This window comes from Nothoprocta perdicaria, unplaced genomic scaffold, assembly GCF_003342845.1.
Source record: "Nothoprocta perdicaria isolate Ctin4 unplaced genomic scaffold, notPer1 scaffold_163, whole genome shotgun sequence".
In the NCBI taxonomy this organism is placed as follows: Eukaryota; Metazoa; Chordata; class Aves; order Tinamiformes; family Tinamidae; genus Nothoprocta; species Nothoprocta perdicaria.
This window is the reverse complement of record NW_020454794.1, coordinates 401,664-422,366: the sequence shown is the minus strand read 5'-3', so window position 1 is coordinate 422,366 and position 20,703 is coordinate 401,664. Positions and strand designations below refer to the sequence as shown.

At 39.9% G+C, this 20,703-nt stretch overlaps 1 protein-coding gene across 2 annotated transcripts; it reads left to right on the top strand.

Annotated features, from left to right (window-relative positions):
• The first annotated feature begins 2,654 nt into the window (after positions 1-2,654).
• Positions 2,655-20,283, top strand: CNGA3 (cyclic nucleotide gated channel alpha 3). 2 transcript variants are annotated; one of them, XM_026035639.1, is made up of 6 exons: positions 2,655-2,755; positions 7,291-7,407; positions 10,927-11,106; positions 16,990-17,097; positions 17,901-18,007; positions 18,797-20,283. In XM_026035639.1, the coding sequence occupies exons 1-6, from the start codon at positions 2,655-2,657 to the stop codon at positions 20,203-20,205; spliced, it is 2,022 nt and encodes a 673-aa protein (XP_025891424.1). In that variant the 3' UTR covers positions 20,206-20,283. The 2 variants fall into 2 exon arrangements, with proteins under 2 accessions (XP_025891424.1, XP_025891425.1); XM_026035640.1 differs by lacking the exon at positions 7,291-7,407.
• The last annotated feature ends 420 nt before the right edge of the window (positions 20,284-20,703 follow it).

Here is a 20,703-nt window from a genome sequence, read left to right as displayed (position 1 = left end):
TCTTGTTTCTCCTGACCACAGTGCTTTGTGCCATCCAAACATAACCTTGTTTCACTGCTCCTTCCTTTATCAGCATCATTAGTGACACTGGTCTTCATACAGCATCCTGAGGAGTAATATTTTTAGCCTTTTGCTGTGGTAAAAATTGACCCTTTAATTCAGGTCTTGCTTTCTGTCTTCTGGGCTAGTTTTTCATCCAGGAAACTGTTGGCATTCATGTCGTGTGATTTATTTGTATCTAAATAAAGTATACAACTGTTTACTGCATTCACTTCTCTAGCAGTGTATTCAAAGCGTTCAAGCAGATTAACAATATCTAATTCCAGTATCTATTAGTAGTGTCTAATTCCAGATTAGCCATATCTAATTCTAGGAGATTAGTAACATGTCAAGAAGCCATGTCATTTTCAGGTTTAAAGAACTGTCCTTTATGATTTCTAACCAAATTTCCAAATACTGATAAAGAAATTACTGATCTGAAAATCCATATATCACATTTAAAGCTTTTTTTTTTTTTTAATACAGTGGCAGTGTGCACTATTCTTTCAGAGCAGAGCAATGGATCTTTTCATTAAGATACTGTGTTTTGTTGGTATAGCAAATTAGCTATATCATCCTTAATCTTCAGAAGGTTTTTATTGTCTCATAATTTAACTTTTTAAGACAAATTATGGAGATTATAAACCAGATGAGCTTCCTTTAAGGAGGTGTATCCACTGTCGATAGGCAATTGATCATGAATCAGTAACAGCACTAAAGGCAAGCGTTGTTGTGTTGTGTGGCAGAACTGGTTGAGATCTTTATTCACTACTAGCTTTGCTTTGGAAATATATCCTTAGGAGAAAACTCGGCTTCTCAATTCATTTCTTATCTTATGAGCTGTTCTGCTTTTATCTCCATCAAGTTTCTAAAACCTTGAAACCTTACTTTCTGTTTGTACACAACATTTGCTTCGGGCAAATGTGAGCCCTGTTTTTAAATGAAGTGATTGTGACATCCCAACTCTGTAGTCTCTCATAACAACCTCAATTCTTGGACCCTGGGCAGCAGGACAGGGGGCAAGGTGTAGACTTGAACTTGAAATTTATTAGTAATGGCAGAAGGAGAAAATGCATTTTCTTCTTATATTGCATTATATTCAAATTAATATATGAGAACTAGGAGTTGTCATAACACTGTTAGGATCAAATAAATGTTTGAATCACCAAATTGCTCTTGTGCAACATATAACTACCCTATAATTTGTTACTACAAAGTCTAGAGCAGAAGCAGCAATTGTAGTTCAAAATGATTTATGAACAATTTTCCTAGAAATAAGGTATTTTTGGTATTATATTATTTTTTGAAAACTATTTATTTGGCTGACAAACTATTAAAATTGTTCTTCTCAGAGGCTGAATCATTTTAAAATAAAATGTCCTAGGGATATTCTAGACTAATTCCATTCTTTCTGTCCAAAAAGTAGTATAATTTATTTTGTATTTTGAAATATGTTGAATAATTTTAGATGTTACATATGATTCCCTTTAGTCCTCAGAGAACTGAGTGATAGTTTATCATCAAGTGCCTATTCTAAAAAGCTGAATGGATAATATAGACCTAATCATGGATGGTGGTTTTTTCAGGGTAATAATTCAGGGGAGAACTTTAGTTTTTATAAGATCTCTATCTCATTTGCTGCTATGTGGGGTATGTGTGATCATTGATCCAGAGAATTACAGTGGAAAAAAGACAGTTGATGGGCTGAGGAAGTTGAATGCCCCCAAAAGACAATTTGATGTCTCAAACACGGAGATTCCTGAAGCGAGTTTGCTAGGCCACTTTGAACATTTGTTGAAGATCCTTCTGTCCCTCCTTTTTGAAGCGCTTGTCTTCAGGCTTGAAAGCTGTTTTGCAGAGCTGCTGAGCACTCAGGTGTGTATCTCAGTGTTGCCAGAGGGTCTTCAATGAGTTGTATAAGCTGCTGTAAATTGCCAATTGCATGAATACCACATTGTAGGTTTTGTGTGTTTGTACTGAAAGGTGGATTTATTGTGAGTAACTTTGACCTCGATTCTGTGGGCCAATTTCTCATTAGATTTTCAACAAGGTCATCACATCATTAGCTTGGAGGTGTCATATCAATTGGATTTATTAATTCTGATAAGGTACGGAGGGCTAAATGTTGGGCAGAATTTAGGTGAGTAACTTTCCTAACTCTTTGGAGCTGGGCTGCTAAATAAAATAAGATTGAACAGAGTGTTCTAATTCCTGTATCACCTAGCTTTTTTGCTTGACTTTCTAGACATCATTTAACAGGATTTAAAATGTAATTTCATTTTAGATAAAATCTATGACAAGGACAATGTGGGTATTCCTAAACCTCAGAGAGTAAAATAAAATATTTTGTGTTGTGTAACCTTCCTCTTTGGTTGTGATGTACTTTCTTTGTTACACTTTTATTAGTGCTTTTCCTATCTAATGCAAATGAATCAAGGGATGACTTTTGTATTGCAATGACCATTCTTCCAATGGCTGGTACTGCTTTTTGCTGTTTTGTTGCTTTTAAAAAATCCCTCCCTATGCTGAGCACATTTCTATTGCAATCTGTACCAAATGCTTTTCTTCTTTTTTTTTGTTTCAGCTATCACTTAGATGTTGATATGTAAAGCAAAATGGCAAAAATCAACACCCAGCACTCCTACCCTGATATGCACAGACTATCTGTCAGAAATACTGATGAAGACATTGAAAGGATTGAAAATGGCTTTATCAGGTAATCCATTTCTTTCTTCATAGTGGAGAGGACAAAATTTGCTGAATAATCTATGGTTGGCTATATGGTGTCACATTAGAGGAGTGTAGTAACATGTCACGGCTGACCTAATGCACTTAACAGACTTTTAATAATGAGTAACCAAAGTACAGAAGAGACAACAACAGGAAAGTTTTCATGTCTTGCAGTTGTGGAACTAGAACCTGTATTCAGGAATAGCCTCCATCCTCACATTAATGGGAATTACACAAGCTCAATAAGAACCCCCTTTCTTGAGTAGCTACTCGCATTGCAGGGTCTGTGGTGAGAGGTACTGTGGGATTTGGAGAAAAAGGGATCCTCCCAGTGCTGTGCAGTGAAGAGTGTTAGGAAGGTTTTTAGAAGTAACATCTATGATATATAAAGTACAAAGAATCTTGACATGTTTGAACTGGCTTTTCAGAGCCTCTCACTGCACAGTAGCACTTAACAGTTTCTTTGTGTTTCCCTTCCTCTCTTTAGGTAGTTTTAAAGTGGCTACTTAAAAYGTGTCAGCAGTGAACTTATACGTAGGTTACATAGTATCATTARTTTTCTCAGTCTGGACAAGCCTGGTATGCCTGCAAGAAACTGTGTGATGCTCCACATCACCCTTGCAGATTGCAAAAGTGGCTTCCTTTTGGCCTGCTTTCATTAACCGTGTCAGCTACATTGGCTTGGTCAGACTGTSTTAGTAATCAAAAGTCTGTTGGATGGTAGAACCGCTGGTATCGGAAGCCCCTAACATGTAGTTTAGATGTTCCCTGTCCTTGCACAGTATGTCCCTTTTTCTCTTCCTTGTTGTTTACAAGGCATTGTAAACATGGCATCTTCTGGCATATCGACATCAGTGGAAATGGTCCTGTTTTTATGTGTGGTATGGCCTGCTTGAATTAGTTACACTTCCTTCTCCTTGGGAGATTTGCAAGGCCGTGCAAGRCCCTATTTTTCCATATGCAGTGATGCCTCAGAAAAAGGGAAAACACAGATCAACATGAGCCTCTTACTTCCCTTCTRTGTTTCATGACCTTTTTGTAGAGAATATTAGTGATCTGGAGCTTGCAGAATGGAAGTATTGGCAATGATGTGAGAGTGTGGTTGTAAATGTAGAAATAAATGATCACAGTCAGCAGTAGCTTCAGAGGAAATGACTTAATCATGCAAGCTAAAGAGATTGATATATGAATTGCACTTTATCAGGTTGGTTATGATCCTGAAAAGACATTTATTTAAAAACATGCAGTTTGCTGTGATCAGCATTGTTACAGAGAGTTTAGAGTAAAAAGATAACAACCTCACTCTATAAAAGAGATGTCACATTTAATGTGGATGGGTTGGCAAAGTATTAGTAGTAAGTGTATATAACACCCTTKTAATATAATTTCTGAAGAAATCTGTGTGTGCAGAACCACGTATGTATTGATTAGAAAGCAATGTAGCTTAGATTGCTCAAGCTGTAAGAATGCAATTAGTATTTACCAGAAGACAAATTCATAATCTGTTTTGGAAAAACAAAAGCATTTAATTCAATTTCATTTTGCAAAAGCAAGGTTTTTCTGCCTGAAATGAAGAAGGGAATGAGGGCTATAGGGAATTTCAGCAAATCCAAAATGATCAGAAAGATTAGAAGAGAATTTGGAAAGCTGGTATATGAAGATACTAAAATATGGTTGTTTGGAATGTTATCTATCACAAACATTAAAAAACATTTCTCATTCTGAGATCTATTGTAAAACTTCAGTCATTATCAAACAGAGTATAAACTTTCATCTTCAGATCTTCACATTGAAGAGTGTTGTGGGACATTAGTGCTTAAGCTGCATCAGACAAAATTCTGATTTACATTCCTTAATTTCACATTTGATTTAAAGTACATCTGTAGCAAAAGACAGATGCCTATTCAAAGTTTTAGCTCTTTTCTGTCTTTCAGTAAAATTGCGACAGAGTGTAGACTTCAGAAAATGCAGGTTTTCTAAACTCATTATATTTCCCCTTTCCTCTTATCTTCCTATAGGTCGTCTCGGCTATACCTCAACAAAGCTACTAAGCATGTTACTTAGTTCTCATTAAAGGCAATGGGTGTTAAATCTATGCTTGATTCTTAGGATGTGCCAAAGTGATTTCTGTTGCAGAATGAGGTATTATCAAGGCAAAGCCTTGATGTTGTAAATAAAAATAAATAAATACATAAAAAAAAAAAAATCCCTGAGAAAGTTAACAGAAAGTTGCTGGTGGTCTTCAAGCTCTCATTCTCTATTAAGCTAGAATTCATGATTCCTGTACCCTTTAGGCTATAGTAAAATATGCTGTAGATCAAGCCCATTTTGTTAAACAGAAATCAAGAAAGCAAAAATTAAAGGTAGGATATTGATTTTTTTTTAAATCCAGCTTATCTATTTAAGCATCTTTCATAGGAGAGCAGCAAATCACCTTATGGACAGAGCTTGCCTTGTTATTCAGCACTGTAGACATCTGAATTTCAGTGTCTGTGAGTAGATGTCTAAGTTCCCACTAGCAGTCAGGAGAGCTTAGAGAGCTGTTCAGTTTATTCTGAAGTTGAATAGTTTTTTAGGCTCCTTTGATGGTATTGATTATGGGAGATATTCACTTGCTTAAACACAGAGATCTAAAGCTATTTAAGCTATTGCAGAGTTTCTGATGCATCTAGCTGGGTCTAGTGGGTATGAGGTGACAGCTATGTCCTCGACAGAAATCAGGTAAAGTTCTTTGAGACAGTCCAAAGAGTCCTAGACTCCTATACCGAGGCAAGTGAATCTCTAAGACCTCAGTTGATTGGAGTGGAAAGTTATATACCCAGCTCATACCTGGAGCCAAATCCTACTCTCAGAAATCTGGCTGATGGTCATTATTCAGAAGGATTTATGGGAGTAAATTYGCTCTCAAGAGAGCTGAAGAGAGATATGAGAGCCCTTTAGGCGAGGAACAGAAACCTCAGCTTCTGGGAGTTGTCTCTAAGATGTAGTGACTTGACTATCCCTGTGAAAACACAGCATTTTTCAGTGTAGGCCCAGGAGGCACCATCATCTGCTGATGCTTCTGCTTTGTAACCTGCTCTCTGTTCCTTGGTGTATTGCATTGTCACTTCTCATGTTATTTCATACCATGTAATAGCCTAGGACAATAATGGCAGCATTGCTCTTTTTGCTGCAGAAGCCAGGTGACCAGTAAAAACTGAGTTTTATGATATAGAATTAAGATATTAGGAAAGTTCATGTTTGATTTTTCTTTTTGATTCACATTTGTGTGAATTAAGGTGGAGTGTGTTTATTAGATATAATTCTTTTAAAATCTTAAATCTTAATTCTCTTTGTCAACTCCTCTTCTGTGAGCACATATAAAACTAAGGTGCTAATTACTTCCTGGTAGACATTTGAAATTGTACTGAAAGTTCTTCCAAAGATATTGCAAATATCATTGTGATTGGTCTTTTTCTGACAGTAGCATATTATCAGAGAAATATAAGAATCTCTTGTGCATWACAAAGTGGAAAAAATGATCCTTAATGAATATGATGCAGTCTTGCAAAAGTGAATCCCAAAGAAAAACACAAAGAAAAGCTCAGTAGTTAAACAAAGAGATTCAGGGCAAGCTTTGATAAAGTCCTTGTTCCACTGAAGTCAGTTTCCAAACTAGAAGAAGAGTGAGGCCAAAGTTCAGTCTGCTTTGCTTAAAACTTAATTATTGTAGTGCTAATAGGCAGTCTTGCAATTATGGGAATTGATGGGAGTTGGCAGATACTGCACATGACGTAGTGTTATTATCACCGTGTGCTGTTAGATGTAATTGAGCTGCTGTCTTGTTTGCTCCTTGTGGCAATCAGCATCCAAAGAGCTTTGAAGATCTGGAGCCTGTTTCGCTCTGCAGTAGGAGAGCTTTCCTTAGGCATTAAGCCTGCAGTCATGCAGCTACTTGCAAGACACTGGTATGAAGGACAGTGATGCTAGTCAGGGCTAACTACTGTAGAATTATCATTTTCCCTTTCAAGTCAGCCAGGAGCAAAAGAGGAAAGAGATGTGTATTTGCTTTGACTCGTAAAAGGAGAGCACTGTTAGGAATTCCAGACTCTTAAACCGACACAGTATCTGAAAGAACAGCACTGAAAAAAGCAGTAGAGAGTTTTTTGTAAAGCCCCTCGGAGGTTTTGTATCTGTGCTGAATGAAAGCTGCTGATGCAGTACAGGAAGTGTCAGAGTAGCAAATGTTGTTTCCATGTGTCATGTGTCTGCACACCAGGTATGTATTTGCCAGTGAAGCAGCAGCTTCTGAGCATGCTGGCATGGGTGCAAGAGCCTTACCCGACTTTGTTAGGTGTTGGCAGGTTCCAGAAAAGTGGGAGCTTAGAATTAGCTTTGTGTTTATCATCTGTATGCTGTGTCTTCTAGAAAGAGGATAATTTGCCACATTATCTTCTGATGTAGTGACAGAAAGTATTGGATGGGGATAAATCTGATGGAGGCTGTATAGAATTCTTTAAAATTCTTTAAAAACTTTCACAGAACTCATTCGCTATGTGAGGATTCATCCTCTGAATTGCAGAGGGTCATTTCAGTGGAGGGAAGAGGTCTGCCTGAATCTCAGACAAGCTCATTCACGGGCAGAGGAGCAATGGCAAGGTAATGTACTGTTTAATGCTGTTTCTATTGTTAAGTGTAACATACTTGAAAGAGACTGGTTGCTGGTTAGAAGGAAGTCTATAAGATAAACAGAAGCTGATTTTCACTTTGGTCATGTACTCACACAATTGCTAGAATCCTAGAGATGCTTAGTGAGCTCACACAAAGTAGTCTAAATAAGAGAAAGGATTAATTTACATGATTAGCTCTGAAAATATATTGAATATTGAGGAAATACTTGAAGTGAGACCACTTACTAAAATAAATAACTAAAAATTATTAAATTATTTATTAAAATAAATAACTAAATGTTTGGTTCTGTCTGATAGTTGATGCATTGCTAGTTTCCTATCCTAATGTTTTCCTGTGACCTAATGATTGTTCTTTTGCTGATAGTTGGCTCTGAGGAGGGAGGAAACAGAGACTCTTGTGCAGGGAGTGCATAGGTTGCTCTCTATTTTTAGATATATATGGTTATGTTTATGTTGCATTGTTGCCCTTACTCAACAAAGCTCAAGTTGATCCACACTAAGTTTTTGCTTAAGTCATCGACTTTATATGGACTTAAACATATTCCTGAAGCAGAGCAAGTGCTGAAGTCCTTTTCTGAATCTGGGTTTCTGTATCTGACTTAAATATTTGCAGCTGAGACTACAGAGCTCTGACCATCTTCCTATACCATTGTTACGTACGCTACAGAACATTCTTTAACCATATCGTATTTCAAAGAACAAAGAATAATTAATTATAAAAYTAATTGGACAGTGGAGATTGCACTTGCCATTCCCTTTTGGGCTGTCAGATAGAAACACTGCTATGTGTACTAAGTCCACGAGCAGTTGCTTTTAGGTAGAAGAGATGTGTGTGTGTGTATGTGCATGTATGTTATGATATACACAAGCATATGTGTATATATATATATATATMTAAACAAACTGTGATTGAGCACTTCCTTATAAGTATTGAAGGAAGTATCTTCTTGTATTACTATTCTCTATTCCTTTTCAGAACAGTTTGAATTACATATATGTGCAGCTGGAATTACTTAYGCTCAGAACCTACAAGGAAGCCTGTGATGAAAACTTGTATGCCTAGCAGTTCAGATGTCATGGCAATGTAATATGCCTGTTGAATGCAGATGCTCGAGGGCCTAAAACAACATAATTTGTTGGACTTAACTCAGGATTCTTAATTTGTGATAGAAAGGACAGAAAATGTGGAAATAATACATCATGGCAGAAATCAGAAAGGAGTATTTCATTGTTCACATAGAGAGGCTCTCAAGTTTGTAAAACTTGTTTGACTCTTTAATGGGTCTGGATACTTTATAATGTAATTAATAACATCCTTATTAATGGTTTTTCTTACGATTCCTTAAGTGAAAGCTGAGGTCCACAGGCAGAGAAGGATTYTGGAGATTAGTTTTATTTTTGCAGCTTTCTTTCAATATGATGATGAATCTAGTAACTAATCTGCGACTTTCATGTGGAATTTTATGTTTTTCTTTTGTGTCTTCGGTAGGCCTTGAGTTCTCTTGTTGAAAGTATCAGATCTGGAAATAGCTTTTTCTAATTTCTGATATGTGATATTCCTTCCTTTTGATGTTCTTTTATCTCAAAGTAAGAGATTTGGGCCTGGGCCTTTGACATGCTGTAGTGTTAGACCCTTGAGCATTTCAGTCAAGAAATAGATGTGATTTGTCATAAGACGTAAGTTGGTCRTTTCATCACAGGCCTCTCTGTGGATTCTTACAAATGTTATTAAACAGGACTGAACAAATATAAAGGGATTGCCTTGAGAAGTCCAAAAGCTCTTTGAGAAACTATGAAGTGGTCAGTATTTCATTGTATTTCCAAGGTTAGGCATGGGAAACTGAAATAATATCACTCCATCCAAATTGGACTGCTTATGGGAAATAACACAGACTATTGTGTTATTACACAGAATAACAAAGAATACTGCCCATTTCATTTTATTTTAGTGTTGTGCTACAAATTTAGTATTAGGCTTTTTTTTTAATGCACCAGATAAGATTGTATGCAACAGTCAATTAATGATTCTCATGAAGTATTTGTTCTCCTGTTGTTATTAATGTTTGGAAATACACACGATATGTTAAAGACTGTACTGAATGGGTTTGCCAGTTCATCTGAACTGGTTTCACCAGTACAGCTTAGGGGTTGACCTGCTGGAGAGCAGCTCCATGGAGAGTKATTTGGTAGTCCTGGTTGACACCAAATTAACCATGAGGCAGCAGTGTGCCCTTGTGACCRAGAAGGACAATGGGATCCTGGCCTGTGTCAGGAGGTGCGTTGCCAGCAGGTCAAGGGAGGGGATCCTACCCCTCTCCTCAGCTCTGGTGAGGCTGCACCTGGAGTATTGTGTGCAGTTCTGGCCTCCCCAGTACAAGAGGGGTGTGGAGCTTCTAGAGAGGGTCCAGCGGAGAGCAACCAAAATGATTAAGAGACTGGAGCATCTCTTGTATGAGGAAAGGCTAAGGGAGCTGGGCCTGTTTAGCCAGGAGAAGAGAAGGCTGAGAGGGGATCTGATCAGTAGGTAGTAGGTATAAATACCTGAAGAGTGAATGTAGGGAGGAAGGGGACAAGGTCTTCTCAGTGATGGCCAGTGACAGGACAAGAGGAAATGGGTATAAGTTGAACCACAGGCAGYTCCATCTCCATGTGAGGAAGAGCTTCTTTCCTGTCAGGATGACAGAGCCCGGAAACAGGCTGCCCAGGGAGGTTGTGGAATCTCCTTCTCTGGAGATCTTCCACCTGGATGCCACCCAGTGCCCCATGCTCTGGGTGTCCCTGCTGGAGCAGAGGGGTTTGACTAGATGATCTCTAGAGGTCCCTTCCAGCCTCAGCCATTCTATGGTTCTAGGTTTGACTAGATGATCTCTAGAGGTCCCTTCCAGCCTCAGCCATTCTATGGTTCTAGGATTCTGGGATTAGTGGGGAAGGTTGGATGTCGGTATAATTTATGTTCTATTGAATTCTTCAGTCCCTTCCAACCTTAACCATTCTGTGATTCTGTGGTTGTATTGTCTGCCCAGAAGAATACAGTCTGGGACACAACATGTGAATAACACCCACGGTGAAAAGTTACATATGGGGGTTAGGAAACTGTCTCTACTGTATGTACCAGCCCTTAAGCATTTGCTCCTCTAAGTCTCTTATTTTTATGTAAGTCTATGCTCCTCACGTTATTACATAATTTCATAGATTTTTATCAACTTTCCCATCCCAACTACTTGATAACCTGCATTTAATCAGTAATTGTCTCTTGCTTCTGCAAGTTCTAAGACAGTGGACTAGGGAGTGATGTGTGAGTTACTGTGAAATTTGTGGCCCTGGGAAAAGTGAATGGGTTCATAGTGTGAATCCATGAAGCTCCATTCCTTTATGAGGTGCAGAAGTGGAGGAAAATCCTCTTGGAGAACTCCATGTGGAAATGGCTTAAATCGTGCRTTTGTCTTGTCTAGTTTAGTCAATAATGTTGCATGTCTGTTCCTTGCAGGCTCTCGCAGTTTGTTGTATCTCTGAGGTCATGGGCCACAAGACATTTGCATCACGAAGACCAAAGACCAGATTCTTTCCTGGAGCGTATCAGAGGGCCAACATTCATAGAGGTGTCCAGCAGGCAAAATAAAATCCACTCCAGTGTGGGTGTCGATGAGCAGCCTGGGAAACTGAACAGGTAAGATATGTTTGTMCTTTTTTCTTTGTGATAAGAGCTTTATTTTTATAAAGAGAGTTCAATATGAAGTTTATCCAGGGAGATGAACAGCGTCTCAAATGCAGCTCAGGAATCTCCACATAACTTACATATTACAACTTTCAGCAGACTTTTCATTCTCCCTCAAAAGTAGCTTAGCAGAGATCTTGAAGTAGAGGGTTTTGATCATGCCGCTTGGGGCAGAGCAGTTTCTCAGAAACAGAATTGTATTTCAGGCTTCCTAAGTGGGAACTTTTCATAAAAGGCTATATTSATCTGTGTGACCTGCCAAGTTGCTGTTGCAGAACTCCTCTCCACTGAGGATGAACGCTGTTCCCGCTTCAAGGATTCAGGAGGCTGCAAGTTGTCACTTCTCAGGACATCCATCATTCATGTTACACACATTAGCAGGTAGTGCTAGGAAACTCCAAACAAGCATCCGTGCCGAATGCCCCATTATTTGGTTACACCTGCCCAAGTGTTCAGCTGTTAACATTGCAGAAGGCTTCTGATGCAGAAATGAGAAAATCTTTKGACCGCTGGCTGAACTCATCAGCACATATTCGGTCTTTGGTGTGGAAGGCAAATTTAGTGTTCTCCTAAGTATTCTTCCTAATAAAACAACTGAGGCCTGCAAGAGAAGGTTTTAAGTGTTTCCAGTCTTTTGACTGTATGAATTACTTTATGAAKACATGAGGTATGTATCAGAGATATWTATCTATATATTTATGTCAGAGATATAAATAAAACTCCAACTAAAGGTAGTAAACGGTCCCAAGTTGAACAGGTTTTTTGGATAGCTGGATTGGGTAAGTAGGCAAGTCATCAGTCATCTGAGATTTGTTTCAAAATCTCAGCTAGTAATTCAGATTAAAGGAAGAACCTCTAAAGGACATTGCATGGCAGTACAGGTCACCTTGACTTCTGGCGGGCCAGCACAGCCTTGTTATCTTCACTTGATCTGCTCCTCAGAAATTGAGCTCAAGAGCAGAGTAAATCCGCATTCCTCACACATTTCGTTGAATTAGCTAGGCTGCTATCCTCTAGTCACTCAAGGCAGCAGCCAAGAGATTTTTTAGGCTTCTGGATCAGTAGCAACTGCAGATTAAATGTCATTAGAGAGGACAGCATTGATCCTAGGCCAACAAACCTCTATATAAGGCTATTAGAAGAAATGAGGCTGGAAGTGTCCATCCTGGACCTCGTGGATTTACACTCCTGCCATGTGACAGTAGCTCCCAGTTGTGCTATTGCTGGCGCTCAGTTCCGCAGCAGTGGTGGCTGTGCTTGTTATTTGTCCAGCTGCCTTGGCRCTGCGTATGTAAAGAAGACTTGAAAGGATTGAAAAAAGCTTAAAATAGCAGCCAAACGAGTACAAGGCTACAAATAGTGGTRTGTGTTGCCATGCTCTAATACGCCTGAGAACAAGCTTCAGACATTGGATATTGTCACAGATGTGCCCAGCACTTAATAAAGAGGAATTAGTGCCTTCAAGTATTTATGCAGAGTATAACTTATCATTGCAGTCTAAGCTGCCCTTCCTAATCTTAACAGTAAGTATATGAAAGGCTACTAAGTCAGTCTGTCATGTTGGTAAATGTTTATATTAAATATACCAGTCTTTTACACTCTTTAATGTGTTTTATTTAACCTGCTGCAGTCACTGGCCCTTGGCCAGTTTTAATGTCAACTATAGYAACAACACCAATGAAGAGTAAGTACCAGCAGCCTTTGAACATCTCTTTGCCACTAGTTCCTTCTAGTTTTCCCTTTTTAGCCTAGTAATATATGTAGTATAGACTCCTGCTTACCTCTTTCTAAACCCTTCCCAAGCATATAGTTCAATTACAGAGAAAGATCTTGTTTTGTCAGTTCCAGAGACTTCCTTCATGCTCCTCATGAACCACATTTTGTCCTAAGTTGCCCTTCCCTCTCCAGCAGTGAATTCAGTTACCTAAGCATTTAGTCTCTCCTCCTCTACTTCAGCTGGCTGATTTACTGCATTGCCAATAGATTTGTTAATGATTGAGTTTCTCAAGGAGATCCATGTGTTCATCTTCTAACAGTGTCTTTCYTCTGTTAACCTACAGGTCATTTTTGCAAATCAAGTCCCTGAATAATTTCAGATTGTTACATGAGAAGTCAATTCAGGGCAGGGTACCAAAGACACGTTTGAATGTGCAGTCTAAATGACACCTGAGCATCTTTCTGTAAGGTGGGGTTTAGTTTAGCCAGGCACTCTTAGTGTGGGTGTAGAGCGTGTGGCAGATGATAAACAATATACTAAGGCTGGCACCACACCAGCTCTGGCAGAAGCTGTCCTTTGGAATCTCTTATATATTTGACAAGATAGCTCACAGCATTCCTCCAAGGAGAAGTTTCTTGAAAAGATGAAGGACTCCTGTAATTTTAAATCACCCAACACTGATGTTTGTTACATGTCTTCAGTCACAAATGTTGGAGAACTTGTCTGCACTGTAATCTCCAAGAGCAAGTTTGTTCTTTTACATGACAATAGTTAATTTCTTTCATTACATTTCAGATTAAAAAAAAGAAATTAAAACATCAGGACAATTTTCAATCACGTCAGAAATATCCCTGAGTTTGTTGTGTTTTGTCCCCAGTGCTCCCTTCGGTTATATTCCTTGTGGTTACATTAGACAAACCTAAGAATAGCATAAATGAGATCCATCTTTACATCTAGCTCATCATATTCTAATGRTCTGAAAGTTGTGTATAGCTAAACTGTAGGGAAATACGTATCTGGGATGTGGATCTTGGATGAAATCTTGCAGTTTAGGTGTGTGCAAGATGCTATGGAATGGCAATGATGTGCAGAAATAAAGACAGAAGTTTTATGTCGAAATATATTGTATTTTGTTGTGTGAATAACACTTAATAAACATGGAGACAACCCTGTCTCCGTTAAGTCAATGCAAAACTGGTAGATTTCAGTGAGGGTAGAATTTCATGCTTAATGCTCAGGCTTTGCATACAATGACAATATTGCGAAGACAGCAGCTTGAGCATTACTGATCTGATCACMTGTGGACACCTGCATTTGTACTAGCCAAGCCATTTTTCCTTTATAGCTGATGGAGAAAGAAAAATAGGTGCTTTTAGGTCATCTCATTCTAATGTAGAGATTTAAAATAATTTGTGTTAGTTGTTCTGATTGTATAAGCACAAGACCATGTGTAGAGATCTGAAGTGAAATGAAACTCTTGATTTTTTTTCTGCCTTTTCAATCTTTCCTCAAAGATATTAGCTAGCATTCTTCTCCAAGTCTTTTGAAGCCAGAGGTTATTGACTGTGACTACTTTGGTTTTAAGGAACTGGGAGAGAAGGTTCAGATCCATCAAAGACAAATTAATTTCATTTAATCAATACTAAAGCTTCCAGCAGGCACTGTGAGGGTTCATATATGACAAGAGTATTGATAGCTTGTTAAACCACTGCTAGACAAACTGGAACGTTTAATTAAAACAAGCCTGGTACATGATGTGTGAAAAGGCCAACAAAGGGGGAGTGACTAATGCACAGCATCAGCCAGCTGGTTACCTGCTTTACTCATGTGCTGCTGGTAGTTCTAGAGCCTAAGCCTGTAAACCAGTTACAGCTGGATGAATGGTTCTGCCCAGAGAAACCCTGTCCTGCTCTCTCCAGCATCCTGGTTTCTTGTTCCTTGTAGTTCCTTGTACCACTGATCCTCTCCCCTCACTAGTAGAAAATTGGTAATGTTGCTAAGCCTTACATTATGTTATACAGCAAAAAGGAAGAAAAGAAAGAGGTTAAAGAGGAAAAGAAGGAGGAAAAGAAAGAGGAAAAGAAGGAGGAAAAGAAAGATGACAAAAAAGATGACAAAAAAGATGATAAAAAAAAGGAAGAGTAAGTATACAGAATGAATGTGCGCTTGTAACACACCTCCTGTGCTACAGAGCATGCTGTGGCGTCTTGTGGTAACCCTGCCACTCTGATTATTGTTCTGTAGCTTGCAGAATGTTATATTGTTTTTACAGTTTTCCCTTTGAATACAGTTTTCCCTTTGAAATGGTGCCACTGCTCAGCAAATTTGCTGCATCTTAAAGACTTGTTTCAAGACGTACTGACCTACTCCCTAGGTCAGTAAAAGGGAATTCACCCATCTCTGATCATTTTGGCTGTTCAAATGCTTTTTATTTTCCCCTACCAAGGCATTTTAGGATAGCCCTTGCTTTGCAAATCTGTATGAGGTTTGCATGGTTCTAGTGTATTTGTAATAACTCGAAGCAGATGGTCCAAAAGCCTAGTCTAGACTTAGAACAAAAATACAATGCAGGCAATTACAGATATACTAAAAAATTTAGTTTATTCATAATTTCTGACAAATATGTGAGGAAGATGTCTGCTTAGCGTGAGTCCTTACCATGAGCAGCATCTCTGATTACTTATGGTGCAATTGTTTACTAGTAATTAGTAAGGCTTGCTTTACTGATGATTAAGAGCTGCTGAGTTTCTGTGCAAATAAATGAAATCATTTGACTGCTCTTAACAGAAATGTATCGTGGTCTCATTTAGCTGCCACAGATTTGACATGAGCATAATTCAGTTTAGTATTACCAGTCACAAAAATGTAACAGTGGCAACAGATGAGAACCGAGTGCGTTGGCCTGGACTTCACAGTTAAGGAGTAGGTTAAGTGATGAATGTATTGCAAGCTTGTCTGTGTATATGGCTGTGTGTGCTATATAGATGTAGTGACATTAGTTGGGAGTCACTTCCAGATTGGAACTGCTTAATCTCCAGATCTTGACTTTCTTTCTTAAACAAAACTTGGATTTGAAAGCTTTTTTTTTTTTTTTTCCTAAGGATTCTCTTTCGGCTTCAGTTACTGTGTAATGAGAGCCTGAGCTTTACATCACCCTAAATCAACTTAAAACATTTCAGCAAGTAATAGAAGTGTTTTTAAAATGTCTGGAGGACAGTGGAATTGCCAAATGAAGACCATATTTCATGGTCAGTAGATTTGAGGGGAGGAATTGAGGTGAGGGGAGGAATTGAGGTGAGAAGAAACGGCTAAAAATCTACAGTCAGAGTAGCAAAGTAAGTATTTCTGAGGTTAAGATTACCTTATTAAAACCATCACCTGGGTTGATATTCAGCTGATGGCAGAGACAGTGCTAGAAATACACACAAATATGCAGTATGTAATCTTTACATTTTAAAATACTTTCATTCCTGCAAATTGGGAAAAGTCGCACAAAGAAATACCCAAGTGTTGCTCAGCCACTTATTCCACCTGCTGTTGCACAGCTTACAGATGACACCAACATGTTGCTGCTGGAGTGACTTCTGGGCACATGAGGGTGCACACAGTTGTAATCAGTTGTTGTGTAATCAGGTGCTCGAGTATGTGTGTTTAATTTGTTTAAATGCAGGGTCATACAGTCATTTCAGTAATACAGGGATTTGCCAAAAATGTCAAAATTAATCCCCACAGGAAGACTTTTCCTCTGGCTGTGGACTATAGTCTTCTATCAGGAGTGATAGTGAGAAATATATAAAGTTTTCTTGTTCAGTGGTGGCCATGCACTGAAATGGTGGTATTTTCAGCCAGTGTGATTTGGAAATCTTATTTTTTCTTTCTGTTCTTGCTAATCTTTTTTCCAAAGTTACATGAGGCAGGAATAGATTGTGTCAAATTAATAGAYTGTGTCAAATGAGATGAAGCTTTCAGCTGATATTTGGTATATATCCATGCCAGCACTTGGGATACTCTCTCTTTTTAGGCAGCTGTGTGGTAATTGTGAGACGAGCAGCCTCCAGCAGAGGGAGATCCAGAGGATCCTTATGTTTCCAGTGTAACCCGTGTGTTTCACTTTCCAGGAAGAAAAAAGAGGTCTTTGTGATAGATCCTTCAAGCAACATGTACTACAACTGGCTGACAATAATTGCAGCACCTGTGTTCTATAACTGGTGTATGATAGTGTGCAGGTACGGATTCAAGTTACTAACAATTTTAGGTTTCAAATGTAAAATGTCTTGTTACGTTTCTTCCATATACGATCCATTTACCTCCCTGTGGCATCTTTTGGGAGGCTTACCTAGAAGCTTTACAGTTCGTATATATTTAACATTACACGATGTACATATCACAAGAAATAAATGGAAAATTTTATTTTTAATCCTTTTTTTTCCCTGTATAAATGGATTTTACCTCGCGAAAAGCAGCCCGTGGGCTGCGCTGGCATGGCCTTTGGGGGCCACCTACTGGCTGCCGGCAGGGATGTGCCTTACTGGCCAGGGGCCTGGCCACTGTCCTTGCAGGAGTCATTACCTAGGCAGTGTAGATGGACATGGCAATTCAGAGGGCAGGTGAATAAAAGAGATGAGTGGGACAGTGAGGGGAAAACACAGTTTGAGGAAATTTATATCATGCATATGATTTTTTAAATCTAGACCTGTTTGCATTTGCGGATGCCAGGCTGGGAGTGCCTGGGTGTAGTCCCCATGAAACCTGGTGTAGGTTTAAATGTAGGGATATGTACATTCCTCTGCTCGTCGGCTTGTGCTGCACTGTGCACTTGTGCTGCATATGTGTGGTTTAAGTTTTGCTCCCAGCTTAGATAGGTTTACATTCTGTCTTCTTAGACATAGCTCCAGCGTGCACACTTGCAGGTGTGAGACATACTGCCTTGGTTTGTTCAGTGCTATTGACCTGCACTCACAGGCTGTTAGGAAACACATTCCGAGTGCTCTGCTCACATGTAAATTTTGCACTATTTTTGTTCCTTTAGAGCCTGCTTTGATGAGCTACAAATCGAYCATGTTAGGTTATGGCTGGTCTTGGACTATTGCTCTGATATCATCTATATTTTTGACATGTTCGTCAGATTCAGGACAGGTGAGTTCTTTTTTTACAAAACGTTGTTTTCAGATAACAACATGGATATAAAAGCCCGAGAAAAGAAGTTCCCTTGTGGAGTCTGCCCAGTGTAAGATCCTGTCTCCAGCAGAAATCAGCAAGGGAGGCTTTGGGATAATGAAGTGTGTGACCCGCTTGGCTTGTTGTGAGGCTTCGCTTCCCCGTCGCTGCATTCCCTCATCTCCATACCCAGCACCAAACAGGCAGGCCAAGGACTGACTGAACGGTCCAMACCCACTCTAAATGATGGGTCTTGTTATCTCAAGGTTGTCTTTTTCCCTCTGAACACTTTTCTGACTTTGCATTATATTTATTCTTGGAATTTATTTAAAAATACTCCACTCTGATTTTGTATACAATCAAAACATGCTTAACTTCAGTTCTGAGTCGTGCCGGTGGTTCATGAGGRATGAGACSGTGAATTCTGATGAATTCTGGTGARTTCTGAATGAGATGGTGTTCCCTTCACAAAGATGCCTGAAAGACACGGACACAGTTGTCCCAAATAGGGCAGCAAAGTGCAGAAGGTGCCAGGTAATAATCCGAGTCATTTCTCTGCATCCCCAGYTACTAGCTTTGAAACTTGAGATACTTAAATTCACAATGAAAAGCTTTTCATTAAATGAACTGCTACTATTTTTTTGGTCTGTGTAACAGTTCCAGTTTGAATGTTCTCAGATAGGTGAAGTGTAAGTCTCCTCGTGCTGCTGACTGTATTTCTCACCTGCCCTTTTATTCAAACTAGTAACGTGCCTTCCTTTTCTAAAGGCTTCCTCGAGCAAGGCCTGCTAGTTAAGGATGAAAAGAAATTACGAGAACATTACACCAAGACCATGCAGTTCAAGCTGGACGTGCTCTCCCTCCTGCCAACGGACCTGGCCTACCTAAAGCTCGGTCTGAACTACCCCGAGCTGCGCTTTAACCGCTTGCTCAGGATTTCTCGGCTCTTTGAGTTTTTTGACCGCACAGAAACCAGGACAAATTACCCAAACATGTTTCGCATCGGAAACCTCGTCTTATACATCCTGATCATCATCCACTGGAACGCCTGCATCTACTTTGCAATCTCGAAGGTCATTGGCTTTGGAAGCGACACCTGGGTGTACCCCAACGTGTCCGTTCCGGAGTACGCGCGCCTGTCCAGGAAGTACATTTACAGCCTGTACTGGTCGACGCTCACGCTGACGACCATCGGGGAGACGCCGCCTCCCGTGAAGGATGAGGAGTATCTCTTTGTGGTCATCGACTTCCTCGTGGGCGTGCTCATCTTCGCCACCATCGTGGGGAACGTGGGCTCCATGATTTCCAACATGAACGCCTCCCGCGCCGAGTTCCAGGCCAAGATCGACTCCATCAAGCAGTACATGCATTTCCGCAAAGTGACCAAGGACTTGGAGGCCAGGGTTATCAAGTGGTTTGATTACCTCTGGACTAACAAGAAAACGGTGGATGAGAAGGAGGTGCTTAAAAACCTGCCCGACAAGCTGAAGGCTGAAATTGCCATCAATGTCCATTTGGACACGCTGAAGAAAGTGCGGATATTCCAGGACTGTGAAGCCGGGCTTCTCATTGAGCTGGTGCTGAAGCTGAAACCTACGGTCTTCAGCCCTGGAGACTATATTTGCAAAAAGGGAGATATTGGGAGAGAAATGTACATTATCAAAGAGGGAAAATTGGCTGTGGTGGCAGACGATGGCGTGACACAGTTCGTGGTCCTAAGTGACGGCAGCTACTTTGGTGAAATCAGTATCCTGAACATCAAAGGTAGCAAATCTGGCAACAGGAGGACAGCCAACATAAGGAGCATTGGCTACTCTGATTTGTTCTGCTTGTCTAAAGATGATTTAATGGAAGCCCTCACTGAGTACCCAGATGCCAAAAAGGCCCTGGAAGAGAAAGGGCGACAAATCCTGATGAAGGACAACTTAATAGATGAGGAAGCAGCAAAAGCAGGAGCTGACCCAAAAGACTTGGAAGAAAAAATTGAAAAACTTGAAGCAGCTCTGGACACGCTGCAGACGAGGTTTGCTCGGCTCCTGGCAGAATACACCTCAGCTCAACAAAAAGTGAAGCAGAGACTTGCCAAAGTGGAAAACAAGGTGAAGAAATACGGCAGTGGCACCGTGTCAGAGCTAGAGGCTGAGGCTGCAAAACCTGAGGGGGAGAAAAAGGACTAAATGAGCATTTATGTTTTCTCGTTTGTTAGAGAAGGCTGAAGCATGTAAAAGCCATAAATATGTATAAATATATGTGTGCATACATAGATGATTATTTTTATATGGCCTCCAMGGTAAGGGTTTTTAGCATTTTTAACTGAAGCGGTATTTTCTTGTAAATTGAGCATTGTTACTTTCTTAGGGGAAGGTCTGGGGCTGTCGTTTRGGTGCATGTTTTGCACTGGGAGCGGGTTCCTTGCCCAGGATGCTCAGAACGGTGTCGCTGCGTGTAAGTCACAGGACACCTAGTCTCTTCCCGTGTTAGGAAGGCCCTGTATTTAAAGTGGAAGGGATTGGTTTTGGCTAAGGACTTCTGAAGTATTTGTAGGGTACGTGCTCTACCTTGCTACCTTCTTAGCCTATTAAACACATGGACTTACAGCAAGGCTTCTCCCAGTCTTTATTCCGACGCACTGAAGCAGCCTGGAGGCCTGCGGGTAGGGAGCGTGCACCTTGCTC